The sequence below is a fragment of the Spermophilus citellus genome (assembly GCF_964194105.1).
Source record: "Spermophilus citellus genome assembly, chromosome: 13".
NCBI classification, from domain to species: Eukaryota; Metazoa; Chordata; class Mammalia; order Rodentia; family Sciuridae; genus Spermophilus; species Spermophilus citellus.
The window spans coordinates 114,825,129-114,845,474 of record NC_138193.1 but is presented as its reverse complement, the minus strand read 5'-3'; the positions used below and the strand labels follow the sequence as shown (position 1 = coordinate 114,845,474).

Sequence of the window (20,346 nt, the reverse complement as noted above, 5' to 3'; positions counted from 1 at the left end):
ATGTTTATAGCAGCACAATTCACAATGGCCAAGCTATGGAACCAACCAGGGTAGATGGGATTTTACCATGTACACAATGGAATATTACTCAGCCATAAAGAAGAATGAAATTATGGCATTTGCTGATAAATGGATGGACCTGAAGACTATCAGGCTAAGTGAAATAAGCCAGACCCAGAAAGTCACAAGTTGCATGTTCTCTGTGACATGCAGAAGCTAGTCCAAAATAAAGGGACAGGGAAAGAGAGAGAAAGGGAAAAGTGGTGATTCCATGAAAATAGAAGAAAGCCTGGTGAACTAGATGAAGGAGGAAGAGGGGATAGGGGAAGGGAAAGCAGGAATAGTGCTGGCTAACTCCTGCGTGTGTGTATGAATATACCACAGCCGATTGCACCATCAGGAGCATCCGCCAGACACTAACTAAAAAAAAAGTAAGAAGGAGAAAGAGCAGTAGAATAGAGGAGAGTAGAAGGACTGGGATTGAATTAGAGGAAATCATATTCCATATTTTTCTAATTATGTCACAATGAATCCTAATGTTATGTAAGCTAAAAAGAAACAATAAAAATATTAAAAAGAGTATTTTGAGACAACGTTTTGCCAAGATGCCCAGCCTGACGCCACACTAGCAGTTCTGCTCCCCGGGCCTCCCAAGGGGCTCACCCAGCCCTGGGCAGCCTTCATTTGATGGCCGCGCACCTGGGTGTCACGCTGTCTCTCCCTGGAGGAAGTGGGGCACTCCTGCTGTCTGCATGTTGCCTGGCCTCTCCGTGGGATGGTGGCAGAGCCTCTCTCCATTGGTGGTTATCTAGAGATACTTAGTTCCTGCTTTCCAGAAAAAACCAGCACATGCCCAGATGACCTTGAGAAACAAAGGGGTTGGGTCCCCCCCTGCTGCTGGGCCACTCGGTGCCTCCTTCACGGACACCACTCTGGAAGCATGCGAGTCACAGCAGCAGACTAACCAGCTTTAATTTCACTTCTAGGCTCCATGGTCCCCTTTTCTATGCGTATCCTGCATGCAGAGCTGCAGCAGTACCTGGGCAATCCACAGGAATCCCTGGACAGACTGCACAGGATCAAGACCGTCTGCAGCAAGGTAACCACGGCTGTCCCCAGCCCCTCCCCACCTGTGTCATGCCATTCTGCACTCGTCCCTCCCGCTGACACCAGCACCACTTCCAGAACCAAGTCATCATCCATTGATATGGCCATGGTATCTGTTGGTCTGGCCAGAGTGGCTTCAGGGGTGGAGGATGGTTGTTGGAAGAGCCTGAGTGCTGAGCTTTCCCTTCCTCAGTACTCTCAACAAGTGAAGCTGGGTGCTGAGCTTCCCCTGTCTCAGTATTCTGGGTAAGTGAAAGCAGAAACACTTACCTAAGTGGAAGTAATACATGAGCACCCACCTGACTGCCCTCTGACGGGCCTCCGTGTGCCAGAGCACACATGCGCCCACACGTGTCACAAGCACCTGCACCGTGCCAGGCAGAAGACCTCAGCAGCACTGAAACACAGCCCTCTGGCACACTGATGCCGGGGCCCAGGAGCTGTGGGTGCTTGCTGAGAGACCCCTGGTTGTGACAGTGATTATGCAAAGACAGCTTGCCGTCCGTCGCGTCCACTGATCAGACTCACGCTAAGAAATGTTAGGAAGAAAGGTGGGGTTTCCAATCTTCACTGTTTCCAGTGGGCAGCCACGAGGCTCCTCCTGCGGGTGAGGAATGGCGTCTCCTCGCGATGCCCCTTGCAGGCCAGGGGAGCCATTGGGTGGAAGTGCTTAAAAACCACAATAACAGGCAGCTGCTAGGAGCAAAAGCATGGTACAGCCAGCTCCCCTGTGGAAGTTCTGTGAGCCCCAGGGCTGTCAGCACCCAGCAGGGAGGTGAGCCTGCCCCGGCTGTGCCGGAGGGTCTTCTGCAGGGCAGCATGGGATTCAGGCCCTCCTGCCCACAGGCTCGCATCTGCTCCCGCTTTTTCATAACATAACTGAAAAGATAAAAAGAACTGTGCTGCTTTCCTGTCCTTGACCAGTTGATGAAATTGCTTTTTTAACTTTTTTACATGATAACACTTTTCTTGAATCTTAAAACACAGTTAAAATATATTTATTTCCAGAATTAGGAACTGCATAACTTGATACTGAGAAATTCTAGATCAATAACTCTCTATACTGTTTTTCTTTCACCTCCATGTCAGATTGTTGCAGGAAGATTTTTTACAATTTGGGAGAGAAAACTGAGGCATGGGGTGATTAGAGAGTGAAAAAGTTAAGAGAGTAAAGTAGTTTTGTGAGCCAGCACTCTGGTCCTTACGTATTTCCCACGTGCTCGAGGTCCCCCCAGGCCCCACTTACTAAGGACTAGCCACAGCCCTCGCCTCAGGCTGCAGAGCAACTGGCACATGGTCAGAGAGGAGTCCTCCGCACTCTGTTCTGGACACTTGTCCTCTTTCTTCTTGACAGGCAGGTACATGGAGCTCGGGATGAGCCCTCCACCTTTCCTGAGCCACATATTAACTCAGCAATCCTCGAGCAACCCATGAAGCAGGGGTTGCAGTGTCGAAGGGAACTGACTGACTGAGGAGCAGCAAGCAGCACTCAGACAGGAGAACTCCAAACTTTATTTGATGCTGGTGGGCCCAGAGAAAAACAAAAACTCCAAATTCTGAGCCCTGATCTCTAGTTTCTCACAATATTTAGAGGTTATTTGATGTCATCTTAGATCCATCTTATCATTGGGGCTTTTTTCTTTTTAAAAAAGAAAAACCTAGGGCTGGGGTGGTGGCTCAGTGGCAGAGCGCTTGCCTATCATGTGTGAGGCACTGGGTTCAAGTCTCAGCACCACATACAAATAAATAAATAAAGGTCCATCAACAACTAAAAAATGTTTTTAAAAAATATTCCTCATCGGTGTGGCTGAGGGCCTTGTGCAGGGTCTCTAATGTGGAGCATGCTCATGGAAACAGATAAGAAACGGCTCTTTTCAAGGTATCTGTTACTTTTCAAGAGGGAGTGGTCAGACTCTTAGGGCAGTTACTTTCCATCCAAAAGGTCAAGACCCATGGTTAATTAGGCTTCCTGGAGAAAGGCTGAGAGGGGAGCAGAACCAACCCCTTCCCCAGGCCTTGGTTTCTTGCCACCAGGTCTTGGTAATTTCATTTCACACCCAGGTCTGGTTTTGCCCTCCCAGAATATCCTGTCCTATAGAGGAGGACACTGAGGCACAGGGAGGTCACCTGACTTGAGCCAAGGAGTCTGGCTCTGGGCCCACGCTCCATCATCACTGCCATGTATTCTGCAAGAAGTGAGGAGGCCCGGAGGAGGCTCTCCTCCTCCCTGTACCAGCGACTCTGCCTCCCCTGCAGAGGCAGCCTCTGCTGCACTTTGGGTAGGCCACGTCCACTCGCGAGCCTGTGCAGAGTGTTCAGACCTGCTCCTGGAGCTGGTCCTTGCCGGGCTGTGTGGGGTCCACAAGGCACTGCACTCCAAAGCCATCTCGCAGGGAAATTCTGATTTGCAGGGCAGTGTTAATTCTCAGAGCCAGCCCATGGGACAGTGATGGCATCTGATCTCAGAGAAGTAGACAGTAGCATTAGAGGTGAGACGTGTGGGTGACGTGATTACAGGGGGTGTTAGTTCTTTTGTTTTCAAGACTAATGCAATGTGTGAATTCATTTATAAGACCTTTTCTATTGAAAAAAATGAGGACTTTGGGACAAAGAAATAAAATTTAGCTAGTAGTACAGTTGGTGCAATAAAAGATGTGTTCAAAGCAAATTTGGTGTCTACTTCCTAGTAACCAAGGCAGAGTGGAAAATATAACTGACTACAGAATTCTCAGCATCCATGAACCCGTCATTTGTTCAGAAGCAGCTGAACTTTTCCTAGTTTGGAAGACTCACCAAGGGATGATTAGAGTCTGTGTGTTCATCATGTGAGTTCCAGACCAAGGTGATGTCAGGAGCTTCTGTGTGGGCCCAGTTTTATCAGGACACCCCTCTGCTCTTTATAAAGGAGTCAAGTATTGGTTTTACCTATTTGAGCCGGTAGTGAATCAGTAAATGTGTAGATCAAAGGAATTACACCAATGAAGAGTGAAATACGCCATGATTCACTGTGAGTGCCGTGGCGCCGTGGCTAGAGACTCGTGGCGCTGTTGAGAGCAGATGCCTCCGATTTGCTCTCCGTGTGTCTCACTAGTTCTGCAGGCTATCTCCTCCCCTGGGTCTGAGAACTTGTCAGGGCAGTTGGGAAAAAGCCAAGTGAACCTCTTCCTAAGAGCCATTGCATAAGCAGATACAGAACCCTTCAGTAACGGTGTCTGATCAGTTTGTGCTTCATTCACTGCCAACGTGGATGTGCCCAGCATGGTCTCCAGAGCAACTCCATGCCACCTGCTTGTTCTGCAGCCCCCACCAGCCCACGAGAGCTTGCTGAGGGCACCAGAGGCAAAGGAGTCCTTCCTTAGAGCTTCACCCACATCTGGAGGAGGCGGAGGGAGAGAAACCTATTCAGTGCTGCCAGTGTATTTGGCTTCTCTGCTGGTGGTTGAGAGCTCGGTCTCTAGAAGGGGTTAATAGCTTTTCTAAAAGGGATTTCTGACAGATGGACGTATTCAGTTCTGCTGTTTTATTTGTACACAAAGTTAGAAATGGAAGTGAGAACAGCCGTCACTGCCTGTCACTGGCCAGCTGCTCTCAGGCAGGCCACCATCAGCATACTGAGGACGTGCACTGCAGCCAGCTCTCCGCCTGGCCCCAAGGGCTGCCTTGCTCAGTGTTCTGCTCCCCACAGAGAGCAAGCTGACTGTGGCTTGAGAAGAGAGGAGGGGAACGACTGGCACCTGGAGAGAAGTGGAGCAGGCTCGAGGGCCTCAGTTGGAGGCTCACGCCTGACGCCATGTGAGCTTGCCCTTGAGAACATGAGGTGATGGTCACCTGCAGGAGAAGCTGTTGCACCCCTGAAGGAATGGAACAGCCCTTGTTATCAGGGCTTGCAGGATTTATGTCCCGACTGCTCACAGTGGACATTTGCACTCCAGAAGCCCCTCAATTGTACCCTGCAAATCACAAGCCAGGACTTGGGAATGGCCAGCAGCCACCTGGCACCTGCACCTGGCACAAGTCTGGCTGCATCACAGTGAGCTCAAGGCATGTGAAGCCCAGGGAAGCAGGCCCTTGACATGGTAACAAGGCCTGACATGCTGCATGCTTTGCCGTGTTTCCTCAGCACTGTGTACTCTTTCCTTCTAGACGTGTCTTCAAGGTACGAAGGCTCCAGAGGACGCTGCCCCACAGGCAGTGATTGGGAGGGTGTCCTGAAGCCCTGCAAACAGTGAGAACTTCCACATCCGGCCCTGCCTTGCTGTCTGCGGGACCAGCTGCTCCGCCTGGATCAGCCCGGCCTCTTTGGCCTGAGTAGTATTGCTCACAACCCCTGGGCTTTGAGTCAGGGCTCAGCACAGTGCTGGCACCTGGCGAGTACTTAACACTCCTTGTGTGCCCTGGAGCAGCTCCAAGAGACACATCCCTTTGGAAAGCCTCTTTACTGAAATGTCTCCTGGGATGTGGTGGTGAAGAGGGGAGAGACCTGGACTTCCTGGAGATCCAGGACAGAGCTGACCTACCCTTTAGTCTGGACTGTAGAGGGTCAGTGAATCCTCAGATCCCTGAGTTAGTTCCACCTCTCAGCCATCTGTACTGATGCCTCACATAAGTCCTGTCCCAGCACACCACACAACACATGTCAGTCACCCCAGGGGCAGGTGTGAAGGGTCCTTCCTCTCAGCCTCTGGAGAACTGTGGCCCCAGACTAATGGGGTCTGTTTCCAGTTAGGGCACCTGCTCCACCACCTTTCCAGATGACTGCGTAGAACTCAAACAAGGCTTTGGGTCCTTTAAATCTGAATAGGGTACAAATTGCCTTTTTAAATCCTGTTGTGAACAAGACAGTCAGCTGGGATGGTTCAAGGCATTCATATAATTTTGTCATTGGACAAAACCACCAGGTGTTCATTCCTCCCCGCCCCCCAGTGGATGGCTGGGGGCTGTCTGCACGGCTGGGATGCAGCCTGTCCCTCCCAGGCAGCCCAGGACAAGCCAGTGCTAGGCACTGAGGTGTGGCCCATCAGACCCTCCTCTCAGGAAGGCAGCTCTTGCCCCGTGCTGCCCTCCACCCCCGCTCCCTGCCAGCAGCCTCTTCTCATGAGTGCAGCTGCTTTCAGAGAGGGGCTGCTCCAGGACTCCAAAGAGGAACCCGTATGGAAGCTCCCAATTGAACAAAACCAGTGTGCTGCAGCACTGACCTCGGCATGCCTAAAATGAGCTGCCTCAGGCATAGGTTATCCACTGCCATGGGACAAACCACTCCAAAGCTGTGGCTTTAAGCAACGGTGGCTTTCTTTTTTCTTTTAAAAATAAATGTTATTTTTAGGACAGTTTTGTTTTATTTTCGTGAGCATGTATGAATCGCACACATCAATGGGGCTCAGTGGGATATTCCTTTGAGCGCCCACCAACGGCACGGATTGATTCAGCCTCCTTCACCCGCCCGCCTTCCACGCCACGCTCCCCTGCCTCCCAAGCTGTGTAGCCCCAAGTCTGTGCTCAGCTGTACCTCATCATCTTGACTTTCCACATGTGAGAGAACATGAGGCTCAGGCTGGTGTCCTCCAGTTCCACCCGTTTTGCTGCACGTGGCAGGATTGCATTCTCCTCTGTGGCTAATGAACACCCTGCTATCATGTGTGCAGTCTTTCTTTACCTGTGCATCTCTTGATGGGCACTTAGGCTGGTTCCATACGTAACTGTTTGAGTACTGCTGCCGTAGTGGGCGTGGGCTTTCCCTTGGTAGGCTGATGGTATTTCCTTTGGCTGTATGTCCAGAAGGGGTTGCTGGATCTGATTTTAGTCCTCCAGGGAACCTCCATGCTCTTCTCCATGATGGTTGTACTACGTCACGTTCTCACCAACAGTGCATGAGAGCTTTTCTCCTCATCTCCCTTGGTTTTTTATTTTTATTTAATATTTATTTGGGGGAATTATCAGGGACTGGACTCAAGGGCACTCGACCACTGAGCCACATCCCCAGCCATACTTTGTATTTTATTTATAGACAGGGTCTCACTGAGTTGCTTAGCACCTCGCTGTTGCTGAGGCTGGCTTTGAGCTCATGTTCCTGCTGTCTCAGCCTTCTGAGCCACTGGGATCACAGGCATGAGCCACTGCACCCGCTGGTTTTTTAGATTTTTACTAGTAATTATTCTAACTGGGGTGAGATGACATTTCATTGTAATTTTGATTTGCATTTTCCTGATGGCTAATGATATTGAGCATTTTTCCTTAAATACTTTTGTATCTATTCAGATCATTTGACCATTTTAATTGAAGCACCCGTGTTGTTGTTGTTAAGTTTCCTGAGTTTCATGTGTATCTGGATAACTGCTTGCTAGTAAATATTTTCTCCAATCCCTCGGGTTGTCTCTTCATGCCTTGATTGTCTTCTTAGCTTTCAGAAGCTTTTTAGTTTGCTAAAATCCCATTTGTCTATTTTTGCTTTTGTTTCCTGAGCTTTGGGGTCTTATCCAGAAAACCTTGCCCATGCCAAGGTCCTGAAGAATTTCCCCTATGATTTCTTCTAGTTTTGTGTCTCACATGTAGCTCTCTGGCCCATTTTATGTTGTTTTTCAGGTTTTTATTAATGCACTGAGGTGTACATAAGAGCACGAGCATCTTAACATGTTCATCCCTGCATGGCTCGTCGTTTGCTCCATTTCAGCCCTAGTGCCTTCACTGACCTCCCCTCCTCCACCCTGTCACCTTCCTCTGCTAATTTCCTCTGCTGATTTGTGAAGGGAGTTGTTTTCATATTTGCTTTCTTAGCAGTCTTGTTATTGATGTATTAAAAGGCTCCTGAAGCCAGGTACTATAGCACATGCCTGTAATCCCAACAGTTCAGGAGGCTGAGCCAAGAGGACTGCAAGTTCAAAGCTACCCTCAGCAACTTAGTGAGGCCCTAAACAACTCAGTGAGACCCTGTCTCTAAATAAAATACAAAAAGGATTGGGGATGGGCTCAGTGGTTAAGCATCCCTGAGTTCACTATCCAGTACCAAAAAAAAAAAAAAAAAAAAAAAAAAAACCAATGTTGCTGACTTTTACACATTGATTTTGTATCCTGCAACATAAGGGCCAATAGCAGAAGTAATACTAAGAAGGAAGTTTACAGCAAAACACCTCTACCAAAAAGAGAAAGCTTCAAAAAAAAACCTAACAGTGCATCTTGAAGACCTAGAAATGTTGTATTAAATGTTTGTATTTTGATGAGCCTTTAGATTTTTCTATATTTATTCATAAAATCTGCAGATAGGAATACTTTGGCTTCCTATTCGTATGCTTCTATTTCTTTTTCTTGCCTTATTGCTCTGGCTAAAACTTCCAGTACTATTTGAATAAAAGCATTGTCTTCTTCTAGACCTTGGAGATGTTCTCAGCTCTTGCGCATTAAGTATGATAGTGGCCCTAAACTTAGTTCTGTTTTGGTAGGTTGTATGTGTCAGAAGTCTGCTCATTTCTTCTAGGTCTTTCAGTCTGTTAGCCTAGAGTTGCTCATGACAATCTGTACTGATATCAGTGTCTCAGTTGTAATGCCTCCTCACCTTTATTTCTTTGGATCTTTTCTTCTTAGCTAAAGATTTGTCAGTTTTGTTTATCTTATTTAAAAACCACTCATTATTTCATGGTCTTTTGTATTTTTCAGTCTGAGTTTGGCTTACTTCTGCTCTCTGTCACTTCTTTCCTAATGTTGATTTTGGCTTTATTTCTCTTCATTTTCTAGGTCCTAAGATGCACTGTTTTTATTTGAAATCTCTCTTCTTGGTAGTGTTTTGTTGTAAACTTCCTTCTTAGTATTACTTTTGCTGTTGACCCTAAGTTTAGGTTCATTCTTTCCATTTTCATTTGTTTCCAGAAAGTTTTAAATGTTCCTTTAGATTTATATATTCAGTGACATTGTTCAATAACGTGTTAAGTGACTGTGTGTATTCTGAAGTTTCTTCTGTTAGTTTTTGATCTAGTAGTCAGAGAAGACCATGACATTTTAATTCACTTTGATCTCTGAGACTTGTTTTGTAGCCTGATGCATGGTGTCTCCTGGAGAACACTGCATGTGCTGAGGAGAACCTCTCCATCACTAGGAAATGATCCGCAAATGTCCCTTCAAGGTGCAGCAGCTTAGCTCGCTACAGACAGGCTATGTGTTGCCCTCGTGTACAGAAGTGGCCTTTGCTGGCACATGCACTGCTGCTCAGCAGTGCAGAGGGCTGGCTGTGGTCACTCTCAGTGTAGAGGTGGCCTTTGCTGGTCAGTGCACTGTTGCTCAGCAGTGCAGAGGGCTGGCTGTGGTCACTCTCAGTGTAGAGGTGGCCTTTGCTGGTCAGTGCACTGTTGCTCAGCAGTACAGAGGGCTGGCTGTGGTCACTCTCAGTGTAGAGGTGGCCTTTGCTGGTCAGTGCACTGCTGCTCAGCAGTACAGAGGGCTGGCTGTGGTCACTCTCAGTGTAGAGGTGGCCTTTGCTGGTCAGTGCACTGTTGCTCAGCAGTGCAAAGGGATAGCTGTGGTCACTCTCAGTGTAGAGGTGGCCTTTGCTGGTCAGTGCACTGCTGCTCAGCAGTGCAGAGGGCTGGCTGTGGTCACTCTCAGTGTAGAGGTGGCCTTTGCTGGTCAGTGCACTGCTGCTCAGTAGTGCAGAGGGCTGGCTGTGGTCACTCTCAGTGTAGAGGTGGCCTTTGGTGGCCAATGTGCTGTTGCTCAGCAGTGCAGAAGGCTGGCTCTGGCAGCTCTGCAAGCTGCTGACTGTGAACCAGGGTTTCTGATGGGTCACGTGGTGTGCACTTCTGATTTGGAGGGGACCTGCAGACAGCTTTCATTCAACAGTGCCCTAACATGGGAAGCAGTGCTGAGGACCAGACACCCGAGGCAAACGGCCCACTGTCATGGCTGAGCCTCCCCTGTGCTCACACACTTCTGCAGCCTGGGCCTCTGCAGACCCCGAAGAGCTTTGCCGGAGTCCCCCTACCTGGCATGTGGGCTCCTCGCAGAGGGCAGCTGTAGCTCCCTCTCGACCTCAGTGCCCTCCGCACTCTGTGGACAGGCACCAGCAAATGAAGCTGACTCTCCAAAAGGAGGACAGGAGAGCAGCGGGGAGTGCCCTCGTGCTCTGCTCCTGCTGGTCTGGTGGAGCTTCTGTTCTGGGCGCCTCTTGGCCTCTGTGGCGCTGGATCCTCCTCCCAGCATGTGCCCATCGGGGCTGCCCCTCTTTTCCCTGAAGCCCACTGGAACACAGGGCTCATAGGCACAGGGCTCCCTCAGGTCGGGGGTCAGCAGAGTGCAGTGGTGAGCTGTGGTGTCGGGGCAGGCGGGGCTATCGCCGGCCCTCTGCTGAGCGACCTGCCTCAGCACTGCTCTCCACCTTTGCTTTTGCCCTCCACACAGAGCTTCCACCCCCTGCCCAGGATCACTGAACTGGTGGCCCTAATCCTAGTGGCACTGGCCATCTGCATGGTCAGGGTTCCACTGGGCTTCCTCTCCTCCAGCGCAAGGGATTGCAACTGCACAGCAGCCCTGAGGCTCCCTGTCGGCCTGTGGTCTCGTGACCCCCTCAGAAGACAGACTAGCCAGGAGACCATTGGATGCAAGACCCCAGGCATGCCACAGGTCGAGGTTCACAGCCACTGCTGTCCTCTCTCACAGGCGAGCGGGCTATAGAACCATGGCTTCCTTGCTCGCGCTGGAGTGGAGGCTGGGTAGGTGGCCTGGTGAGAGAAAGGGGTTTCCCCACAGTGAACGGCATGAGGCTGCTGTCTCCCTGCTAAATAGTCTTTATTCTTAATTCCTGTCCTTCACCTCAAGAAAATAATAAAATCTGTACCTAAATGATAGTGGCCACAGCAACTTGTCTTTCAGTGTAAACCAAAACGTGGAAGAAGCAACCAAGAGTTATTAACCAAGCAGTACGATCTACATGAAGCGACAGCTGCACAATATTTATTTAGTACATTTAAAAAGGCCACAGCCCCTCATGGTGCCTGGAAGAATGAGACTGATATTTCCACAAAAGTTAATAATCACTCTCATGTGTCACATACTTGATGCTTTTCTTAAAAAGAAAAGCCACGTGTCCCTATGCACAGTGTCTTGTTGTGGTTTACGAGTGTCATAAACCCAAATTCCACCTTCCGCAGAGAACAGGTCCTTCTCTTTGCTGTCACCTCTGAGTGATAGTCATCATGGCCTTTGAGATGTGTCCGTGTGAACATTCCTTGACAGATTGGTTTTCATCCAGAGAAATTTGCTCTACCTGGAATATATTGTGACAAGTCTAGACGCAAACTCAATTTTATGGTTTTGTTTTCCTGTTTGAAATGACTGCAGATCTTAGCCAACCTGGAGCAAGGTCTAGCTGAAGACGGGGGCATGAGCAGCGTCACACCAGAGAGCCGGCAAGGTGAGCATCTCCTCTCAGCAGAGCCGCACAGGCCCTGGGACTCCTCCTCTCTCCCTCTTGGGACAGTCACGCAGTCACTCACTCCTTCCTCTTGGCAAGCTGAGCCCTGTGGCTATGCTGCAGACCTGTGTGCAGATTTAGACCTGCGCCTATCCACAGGGAAGAAGATGCACCTTAACCCACCTGTCACCCACGCAGGTGACCTTCCTCCCCCAGGTGGTGGTTCTGAGAGAGCCTTGACAGAGGGCCTAGCCCAGCCTGTGGCTCAGGAGGCCTCCCACGCAGGAAGGGCACCTCACCCACCTGGGTCTGCCCCCCATGGCAGGAGGGAGCAGGGTGGGACCAGACATGAGCCAGTGCTGCAGGAAGAGTGGCTGGGGAGGTGGTCCAGGGTGCAGCCTCTGCAGGAAACAGGGTGACACCCCAGGGCTCGGGGTCGCTGTGGGTGCAGATCTATATTTTGAGAAGGTCACTGCCTCTGCCTGTTTATTTGGCTTCCAGTTCTGGGGTGGGAAATGCAAGAGCTCCCAGTGGCATCTGGTCAGGCCTTCTCGCTGCGTCGTAACGTGGCAGAGGGCGTCATCCCATGGAGAGGCCAAGCAAGCACGCTACTAGCCCTTCTTATAAAGCCACTAAAGCCTTCAGAGGCCCCCAGTGACCGCAAGGCCCCTTCCTCGAAACCACGAGCCGGACTGTGGGGCTGGTGTTTGCCCTGTGAAGTGGGGACAGGTTCACACCTCAGCAGGTGTCCTGGCTGCAGCACTGAGTTGATTTGTGGGGGTGAGCCTCCAGGGTGCTGCAGCCCCAGCTCCACACGAACTCCCAGCGAGGCCTCCTTCCCTCATCCCTACCCCTGCCTCCTGCCCACGGCCACCTGCTCAGTAAACTCCCAGATCCACATCACTGCTGGCTCAGGCCTGATACACCTGGGCTCTCCAGAACTGCCATTAGGTGTTCACATGTGGGAAGAGAAGAGAGCTGGGGGGACCCCCTGTCGGGCCCAGGGCACTGAGCTGGGTCAGTGAGACCGGAGGCAAGAGGGACATGTGGGGAAGGGGCGTCACCCTGGGTCCCCATTGTGCCCTCCATCCTTGAGAAACTGCATGTGATTTCCTGGAGAAATCACATGTGTGGGATGTGTGGGTAGGTAGGTGTGTGCATGGTGTGAGGTGTGGGTGTGGTTTGTGTGTGGTTGTGTCTGTGTTTCCGGTGGGTGTGGGTGTGCTGTCTGTCTGTTGTGTGTGTGCCTACGAGGCCGGCTGGGGGAGGCGTCACCCTGACACCCGCCCTGCACTTGATGCGAGCACATCGAGGCAAAGTGTGTGGTCCCACTCCTGGGGCTCTCACAGGCACAACCGGCTCACTGCGCCCAGCCGCACCGAGGCTCATTGAGAAGGAAGCGGTGAGAAGACAGGAGCTGCAGGTGTGTGAGTGCTGGAGGACGGGGCGTGCCCATGTCTCTGGGAGCCGGGGAAGCCTGGCTCCAGGGAGCCATGATCTCAGAGGGCAGCGGTGCTGGCTGGTAGGGGAAGCCCCTAGGCCTGCCCGGAGGTGTGCCTGGGCCTGTGTCCCCCACCACCACCACTACCCCAACCCCCGCGCCATCCCGCAGCAAGCCCTTCCTGCCTTCCAGCAGCGTGGGTTCCTCTGGAGGAGTGGACTGAGCCCAGGGCAAGGCTCACTGACCAGGGGTTCTGATGACACACCCTTGCTTCTCTGGGCCTCAACCTAATTATCAGTGAAATACAAACTTTGAAGTCAGCTGAGTCCCCAGCACAGAACTCACTCCCAGTGACCTCAGAATGTAAACAAAGCCATAGGCCAGCCCTCCCTCGTGCCAGAAGCCGCTATGGGGCCTCTCTATGGAGCCATGGAGCCCATGAGAACCATAGAAGGACAGGCCCTGGAGGTTTGGACTCAGTGGAAGGATGGCAGATGAGCAGTGGGTGCAGCGGGAGAGAGCGGGCACCAGCCGTCCATGGGAGCTGGCCTTGTGCTGCTTTCACCTGTCCAGGTGGACTTTGGTACTCATTTGCTGGTTCACCCTCACAGAGCCCTGTGAAGAAAAGAGGCCAGGGATTGTTGTTTCCCTTTAAAAGATGAAGGAGCCAAGGCCTGGGAAGCTGTCCTAGGAACTAAAGCAGAGCCAGCCGGTGCAGAGCCTGGGGAGAACCTGCTTCCCTGCCACCCCTGCCTGGGGGGTGCAGGAGCCTTGTGGCCTCTCGTGGCTAGCTCCTTGAGGCCCTTCCCACCTGGGCGCAGCCACAGGCAGGTTGGTGCCTTTCTGGGAGTGCTAACCTGGTGCTCCTGTTGGATTTCCAGGGCCTTTGCCTGAGCTGAGGCTAAGCTACAGCCTTTCTGCAGCATGCATCTTCCTGGAGCCACTGAGGCCCTCCAGATGTGCCTGCTGTGCATCTTGCCTCGAGTGTAACCCTCAGCAGGATGAATATTCTGGGCTGGAGTCCGTGGTGTTAGCAAGAGAGGCTTTTAAATCAGACTTCAGAAAGCCTGGCCACATAGGCCCGGCCACCACAGGCCCGACCTTTGATGTAGCTACACTCTGACAAGCTGCTCTTCTTTTGCAGCCTCCGTTCAGCTGTGGAGGTCACGTCTGGGCCGGGTGCTGTACTCCATGGCAAACTGCCTGCTCCTGATGAAGGTACGTGGCTAGCCAGCTGCGGAGCGCTGTGTGTCCAGAGGAGGGCCGGAGAGGGGCTGGTGCACTGGGCGAGAGCAGGTGATGTTCCTGAGCAGAGTCCAGCCAAGCCCCAGGCAGTTCAGTGGAGTTCAGTGACACCCTAGGGCTGAATCTGTGTCGTTTCTAGAAGGCAGGATTGATGTGGTCAATCTTAATCATACAAACATGGGTCATCCCCCTTATCTTCCTCTGAATTCCACTCAGGCAGGTTCTTTTGTTCCCGGCTTTGGTGGGTTCCTTCCATCCCCACTCAGTGTTGATTGATGCTTATGACTTCTGAGGTCAAGCAACCCCACCAACCCCACGCACCCCAAAGCTTTCCACCCGAGAACCTGTGTGATAATCGAGGAATGCGTGGGGCCTGCCAGTCATTCCTTTCTCCCAGCCTGCTCTGCTGCACATGGCCCTCAGCCTAGGCAATAGTGCTCTTCAGTTTCTGTGTTTCAAATGCAGCCCATGACTGCTTGCCTCCACCCTGGGCACAGCTGTCCTCCACTGAGTTCTGAAGCTGCCCAGCAGTCCTGGAGCCCAGCCTTGGAGCGGCAGCCACTCCAGAGCAGCACCATGAGCATCTTCTGGGCTGTTCTGAGATGGGCAGCGCTCCTGCCAGGCTCACGGCTCCCAGGCTACCCACGGTCGCTCCTGGACGGGCTCTGCACTCCGACCCCTCTTTAGCTCTGGTGTGGCAGCCCCACATTACACACAGAGGCCTCGGCAACCCTGGAGAGTGCTGCGTCCATAAGTAGCTCACCTGTCCAGGTAGGAAGGTGTGCAGCCTCAGCACCCACTCAGGGTCCCTACCTCTGGTCCCTACCTTCTGCTGGTGCAAAAGGGGCAGAACATGAGCCTGCCCTCTGTGCAGTGACCTGGACACCTCCTCTGTCCACCAGCCTCGGCTTCCTCACAACACAGCAAGGGATGGCTGCCTCTGGTTCCCTCCCAGCTCTGACGTCACACAGCTCTCTCTCCCCTTTCCACACAAAGGAAAGCGTGTTTTTTAAGGAGTTCTATGGTTTTTTTCTCAGAATGGGTGTTTTCTTCTCTAAGATATTTCTGAAAAGGTGGTTGCTGTAGGGCCACTTTGTTCCTTGCTCTCCCCCCTCTTTCCATTGCCTTCCTTCTCGTCCTCCCCTCTATCCCTGTCAGCAGGGCCTGCCCCCTCTGAGCTGGCCTCACACCTCCCGGGAGCACCCTGTGGGCCAGAGCGGGGCCTTGGGGATAACTAGGCGCCCAGCACCTGGCTCCTGTCCTCTCTGCCCTCCACTTGGCAGTCTGAGCAACCACAGCGAGCCCGCCCCTCCACACCCTCGCAGGCTTCCCTCAAAGGCCTCTCAGTTCTGGTTGCCAGAACAGCTTGTGCAATCACAAGTCCGCAGCACGAAAGTCCCTCTAAGTCCCTCGTGGGCTGGAACTCCAGGGGAAGGAAGTCCACTGCTGGGCTTGGACTTGCACTTTTTAAGGGGCATTCATAGAAGATTGTAGAATAAAAAGTGCTTTTCTTTGTTGTGGTGCAGTCGCAACACCATACACCAATGTAAGGCCTCTACCTATGTTGTTGGGACTCAGTACAGAACATACCATGGCTTTTCAAGAATTTTTTTAAATGACCTAATTTAATTTGAAAGTTTACTGAATCTTTTTTATTTTCATGAATTTTAAAAAAGAGTGAAAAATGTTACAATTAAGGCCCATCCAGCATGCGCAGTCTATTGCCATCTAGTGAGCATGCTCGGTATTGCAGCAGTGGGGGTCTGGTGTCATTAAATTCCGTGCATGGGCTAACAATGAGTTATTTAATCAGCCATTTAATATTTTAAATAGCATTTCTGTTATGGTGAAGTAAATATCAACTTAACTTCTTAATGATGAGAAACCTATCTGTATGTTCCAACCCCATATATCTGCATACTGCGCTGTAAGGGCACATATGACATGCCCATATAACCAAGCCAGGGAAAGCCCACAGTACTCAGTTCGTAAATGTCACTTCTTCTCCCTAAGCCTGTTTATGGTGCTGGGATGGAACCAGGGCCTTGAACATGCGACAGGCACTCTCCCATCAACCTATTTTACTTTGAGACGAGGTCTTGCTAAGTTTCCCAGGCTGGCCTGAGGCCTGCTGTTCTTCTTGGTAGCCTTGAGGCCCCTGTGCTGGCAGGCCACACAGGGGCACCAGCTCACTGCCCAGCCTCTCTGGGTGCCTCCCAAGTCTACATCCCTCCAGGTGCCCCTACTCCCCCTGTCCTGGCTTGTCACCTGTGGAAAGAACATGAATGCACTCCTTGCCCACACTCAGCCGTGACACAAAGTATCCCTGGTCCGGAGTGGCCAAAAGGCTGCTTTTGCAGCCAGAGTCACTGTGGAAACTGTGCAGAGTCAGTTTGTCCCTGGATGAAGTGTCCATGTTCCTCTCAAAGCCAGACTGTGCCATCAGGGCTGAGTGGGCTCTCTCAGGAGCTCCCGTCAGCCAGGCCCCTCAGGGGGCTCTGTTCCCCCACCCGGGGAATGAGCAGTTTGACTGAGAACAGTGAGCTCAGGGCAGCTCTCCAGCACAGCTCCACGCCCCCGTTTAGCCCACACTGACTCTGGGAGAAGTCATCCTGGCGGAGCTCACTGCCGGCCCTCCACGCTGGGGTGCTGGTGCTCTCACAGTGGCCATCTTGGCAGAACACAGGTGGAGCACGGCACAGCCCAGGGACACTCGGAGGCCATACTGACCTGAGTGTGCCTCTTATTCACTGGAAACCTAAGGTAAGGGTGTCAGATCAGAGTGGACACCTCCCAGCAGCACAGAGGCCCCAGGGCTGAGGTAAAGGGTGTCAGATCAGAGTGGACACCTCCCAGCAGCAGAGAGGCCCTGGGCCACAGCCCTCCCAGGAGTGGCAGAGACAGGCTTCTGGAGCCTCCCTGTCTGCCACCTGGCCTTTACCAGCCCCAAGATGGTGTGTCCCTCCTCAGCCTTGGCCTCAGCCCTCCCTAGGCCCGAGGAGCTGCTCACAGATCCACCTCTGTGGGGTCTCACCCTCTCACTCCCACTTAGAAGCGGGTAAGTCCAGCCACAGGCAGCAGCAGGCAGGGAGATGTCCTGCTGAGTAAGCCCGGGGCAAGGCCTGTAGCCCCACAACTCGAGAGGCTGAAGCAGGAGGATGGCAAGTTGAAGGCCAGCCTGGTCAAACTAGTGAGACCCTGTCTCTATCAAAATAGCAAGTGCCGTGGGAGCGGAGAGGGAGGCGTGTGCTGTCTGGCTCCTCGCGAGCATCTGGCCTGGAGTAAAATTAGTTTTAATGAGCTGCCAGGAAGGTACCAGCCTGGAGAGGCTCTGTTTTCTTCCTGCCAAACTGGAACTTGACTTGTCGTCTGTCTTTCTTTATAACATCCCAATTAGCAAACTAGCAACTCCAGTCCCAGTTTGAGGGAATGGAAAATGTAGAAGAATATAAAATAAAAGTACCTTCTGGGGCTTACAGTGAGTCAGCCAGGAGGCGAGTCTGTGGGTGGCCACCTTGCTGCCCACAGGAGGGAGTTCAGCACAGGCTGCCACTCGGGCTCGGCCGCTCCTACTGCAGACCCGGGGGGGCGTGGGGGGGGGGGCAGTCCTCTGTGTCCCCTGTGACTGACAGCCCCGCCCAAGACCAGCTAACACCTGGAGGCGCACTCCAGCCACTCTCACAGGTCAATGACAGACAGGCCCTGCCTGGAGGAGGGACCGCGGCAGGGGCAGGGTGCCTGTTTCTCAAGACGCACAGACTCAAGAGGCACGAAGGCTGAGGTCCTGTGCAGAGTGCAGATGCCAAACATGGTGGCCGCAAGGCCTCTCTCAGGGCCCCTGTGCAGTGTCTGCAACAGCAGGAGCTTCCTGGGTGCTGCGGGGAGCAGGTGGCACTCAGGTGTCCTGCTGTGGAAAAACGACATGGAATGTCAGGCTTGCTCTCCCTGCAAAGTTGACTTGTGAGTTGTTTATTTGACTGTAGGGATTTTGCCTCAATTTCTTTTTTTAAAACACTTTTATTCTTTATTTTAATTAGTTATACATGATAGTAGAATGCATTTGTGCACTTTCATGTGTCCTACATAAATGGGCTATAATTTCCCATGTTTCTGAGTGTACATGTCGTAGAGCCACATTAGTTATGCAGTCATGTGGATACATAAAGCACAACCTCTGTTTCATTCTTCCACCCTTCCTATCCCACATCCGCTCCCGTGCCCTCCCATCACTCCCCTCTACCTAATCTATGGTAACGCTATTCTCTACTGACCCCGCCTTATTGTGAATTAGCATCACATACTAACACATTTGGCCTTTGGTTTTTTGGGATTGACTTATTTCTCTTAGCATGATATTCTCCAACTCCACCCATTTACCAGCAAATGCCTTAATTTCATTCTTCTTTAAAGCTGAGTAATATTCCATTGAGTGTAGATACCACATTTTCTTTTTCCATTCATCTATTGAAGGACACCTAGGTTGGTTCCATAGTCTAGCTATTGTGAATTGAGCTGCTATAAACACTGATGTTTGCCTCAATTTCTAGTATGGGAAATATGGATTGTGTTTGGGGAATGGTGATGCTGGTCCACTCTGTAGTCTGTGGGAGAGAAAGTCAGAGATGAGCTGTTCCCTGGAAGACAGGAGAGGGACACTGACCCTGTGCCCCTGAGTGACAGAAGAACATGCAACTGACTCAGCTCAGAGCCCCGCTTCAGAGCTGCATGTGTGTCCTCACTCCACATGTGTGTTATGGGTAGTTGTGCTCTTCCTGATGTGCAGACTGAGAGTGGTGTCTGTAGCTCACACTGAGCTTTCGGGTCTCTTCACAGGACTACGTGCTGGCTGTGGATGCATACCGCATGGTCATCAAGTATTACCCAGAGCAGGAGCCACAGCTGCTGAGTGGCATCGGCCGCATCCTCCTGCAGGTACCTGTGCTCCCAGGGGCTCCAGGGCAGAGCCAGGCTGCCCCGCCCAAGCAGGGCCTCATTCGCAGCAAGTCTGTCAATACAAGGAACGGTTCAAAATTAGCTCAGATTGGTGTAGCCATTAAAATGGGGTTTCTTTGCAGTGGTTCTGACTTGACTGTGAAGCCACTGTCTTAGACGTGGGGAAGGAGGGGTGCTCAGAGTGAGTTGGCAGGAATTTTCACCAGAGACATTGAAGTGGAGAATGTGAGGAACTGTCCCGTTGCGATTAGTATTGAACAAACCAGAAGAAATCTTCCAGCTCAGCTCTCCAGAGCCATCCTACTGGTGCTCTGTGTTCTCAGGACAGATCAAAAGACGTGCCTAGCAGTGTTGGAGGACAAGAGCAAGAGGTGGTGAGGGTAGACAGCAAGAGCAAGAGGAGGTGGTCAGGGTAGAGGGTAAGAGCAAGAAGCAGTCAGGGTAGAGGGCAAGAGCAAGAGGCGGTCAGCGTAGAGGACAGCACGGGGGATGGGGTGCCAAGGGGGTTCCAGAGTTAGATCCAGCAGGGTTGACTCTGCTGTTTTAGACAAGGATCCCAGTTGACAGACACAGGAAAGCCAGTGCGAGGCTCTGTCCTAAGGCATGTGGCACTGGGTCAGTACTCAGGGCTCACAGGCAGCCTCAGCCATGGCAGATTCTTGAAAGAGCCTCAGAGAAGCCAGCCTCAGACACACATGGCCTCAGTCCCCACAGCGTGTGGCTACTGTGTTCAAACCCCACATCAAGGCAACGCCTGCATTTCTGCAGTCTCTAGAACGGCTTTATGTCAGCCCTTCTGGAGGAAGTGGAAGAAGCATGGCGTGGCCTACAGGCTCTTTGGCCTGTGTTGTGTATGTGGGGGTAGCTTTAATAGCTCTAATTTGTCCACTAACAAGATGGTTTTGTCCAAGCAGATTGGAGACATAAAAACAGCTGAAAAGTATTTTCAAGATGTTGAGAAAGTAACACAAAAACTGGATGGACTACAGGGTAAAATAATGGTTTTAATGAACAGGTAAATGATTTACACCGAGGATGCGTGTGTCAGCTTCCCTGCGAGCCTCTCTCCCCAGTGAACGCGTCCCTCTCCAGCTCCACCATCCCCGAGCTGAGGCCCAGAGTCCCGGCCTGGAGGCACACTGGTGTCTTCTAGAATGGCAGCCATAAAAACAAAGTGTTTTCTTCAAAGTACTGCTCATGTGGCCCT

The 20,346-nt window shown here is 51.7% G+C and overlaps 2 protein-coding genes across 2 annotated transcripts in view; one reads left to right on the top strand and one right to left on the bottom strand.

Annotated features, from left to right (window-relative positions):
• The window catches only part of ADI1 (acireductone dioxygenase 1), a 214,875-nt gene that overhangs the window by 173,115 nt on the left and 21,414 nt on the right, over positions 1-20,346 (bottom strand). The gene's annotated exons all lie outside the window — the stretch shown is intronic.
• TRAPPC12 (trafficking protein particle complex subunit 12) overlaps positions 1-20,346 on the top strand; it is a 60,709-nt gene that overhangs the window by 38,870 nt on the left and 1,493 nt on the right. Inside the window, exons 6-10 of the mRNA XM_081264931.1 lie at positions 987-1,099; positions 11,428-11,500; positions 14,086-14,159; positions 19,020-19,118; positions 20,054-20,154. Coding sequence (XP_081121057.1) covers positions 987-1,099; positions 11,428-11,500; positions 14,086-14,159; positions 19,020-19,118; positions 20,054-20,154 — 460 coding nt within the window. The remainder of the gene's footprint in view (positions 1-986; positions 1,100-11,427; positions 11,501-14,085; positions 14,160-19,019; positions 19,119-20,053; positions 20,155-20,346) is intronic.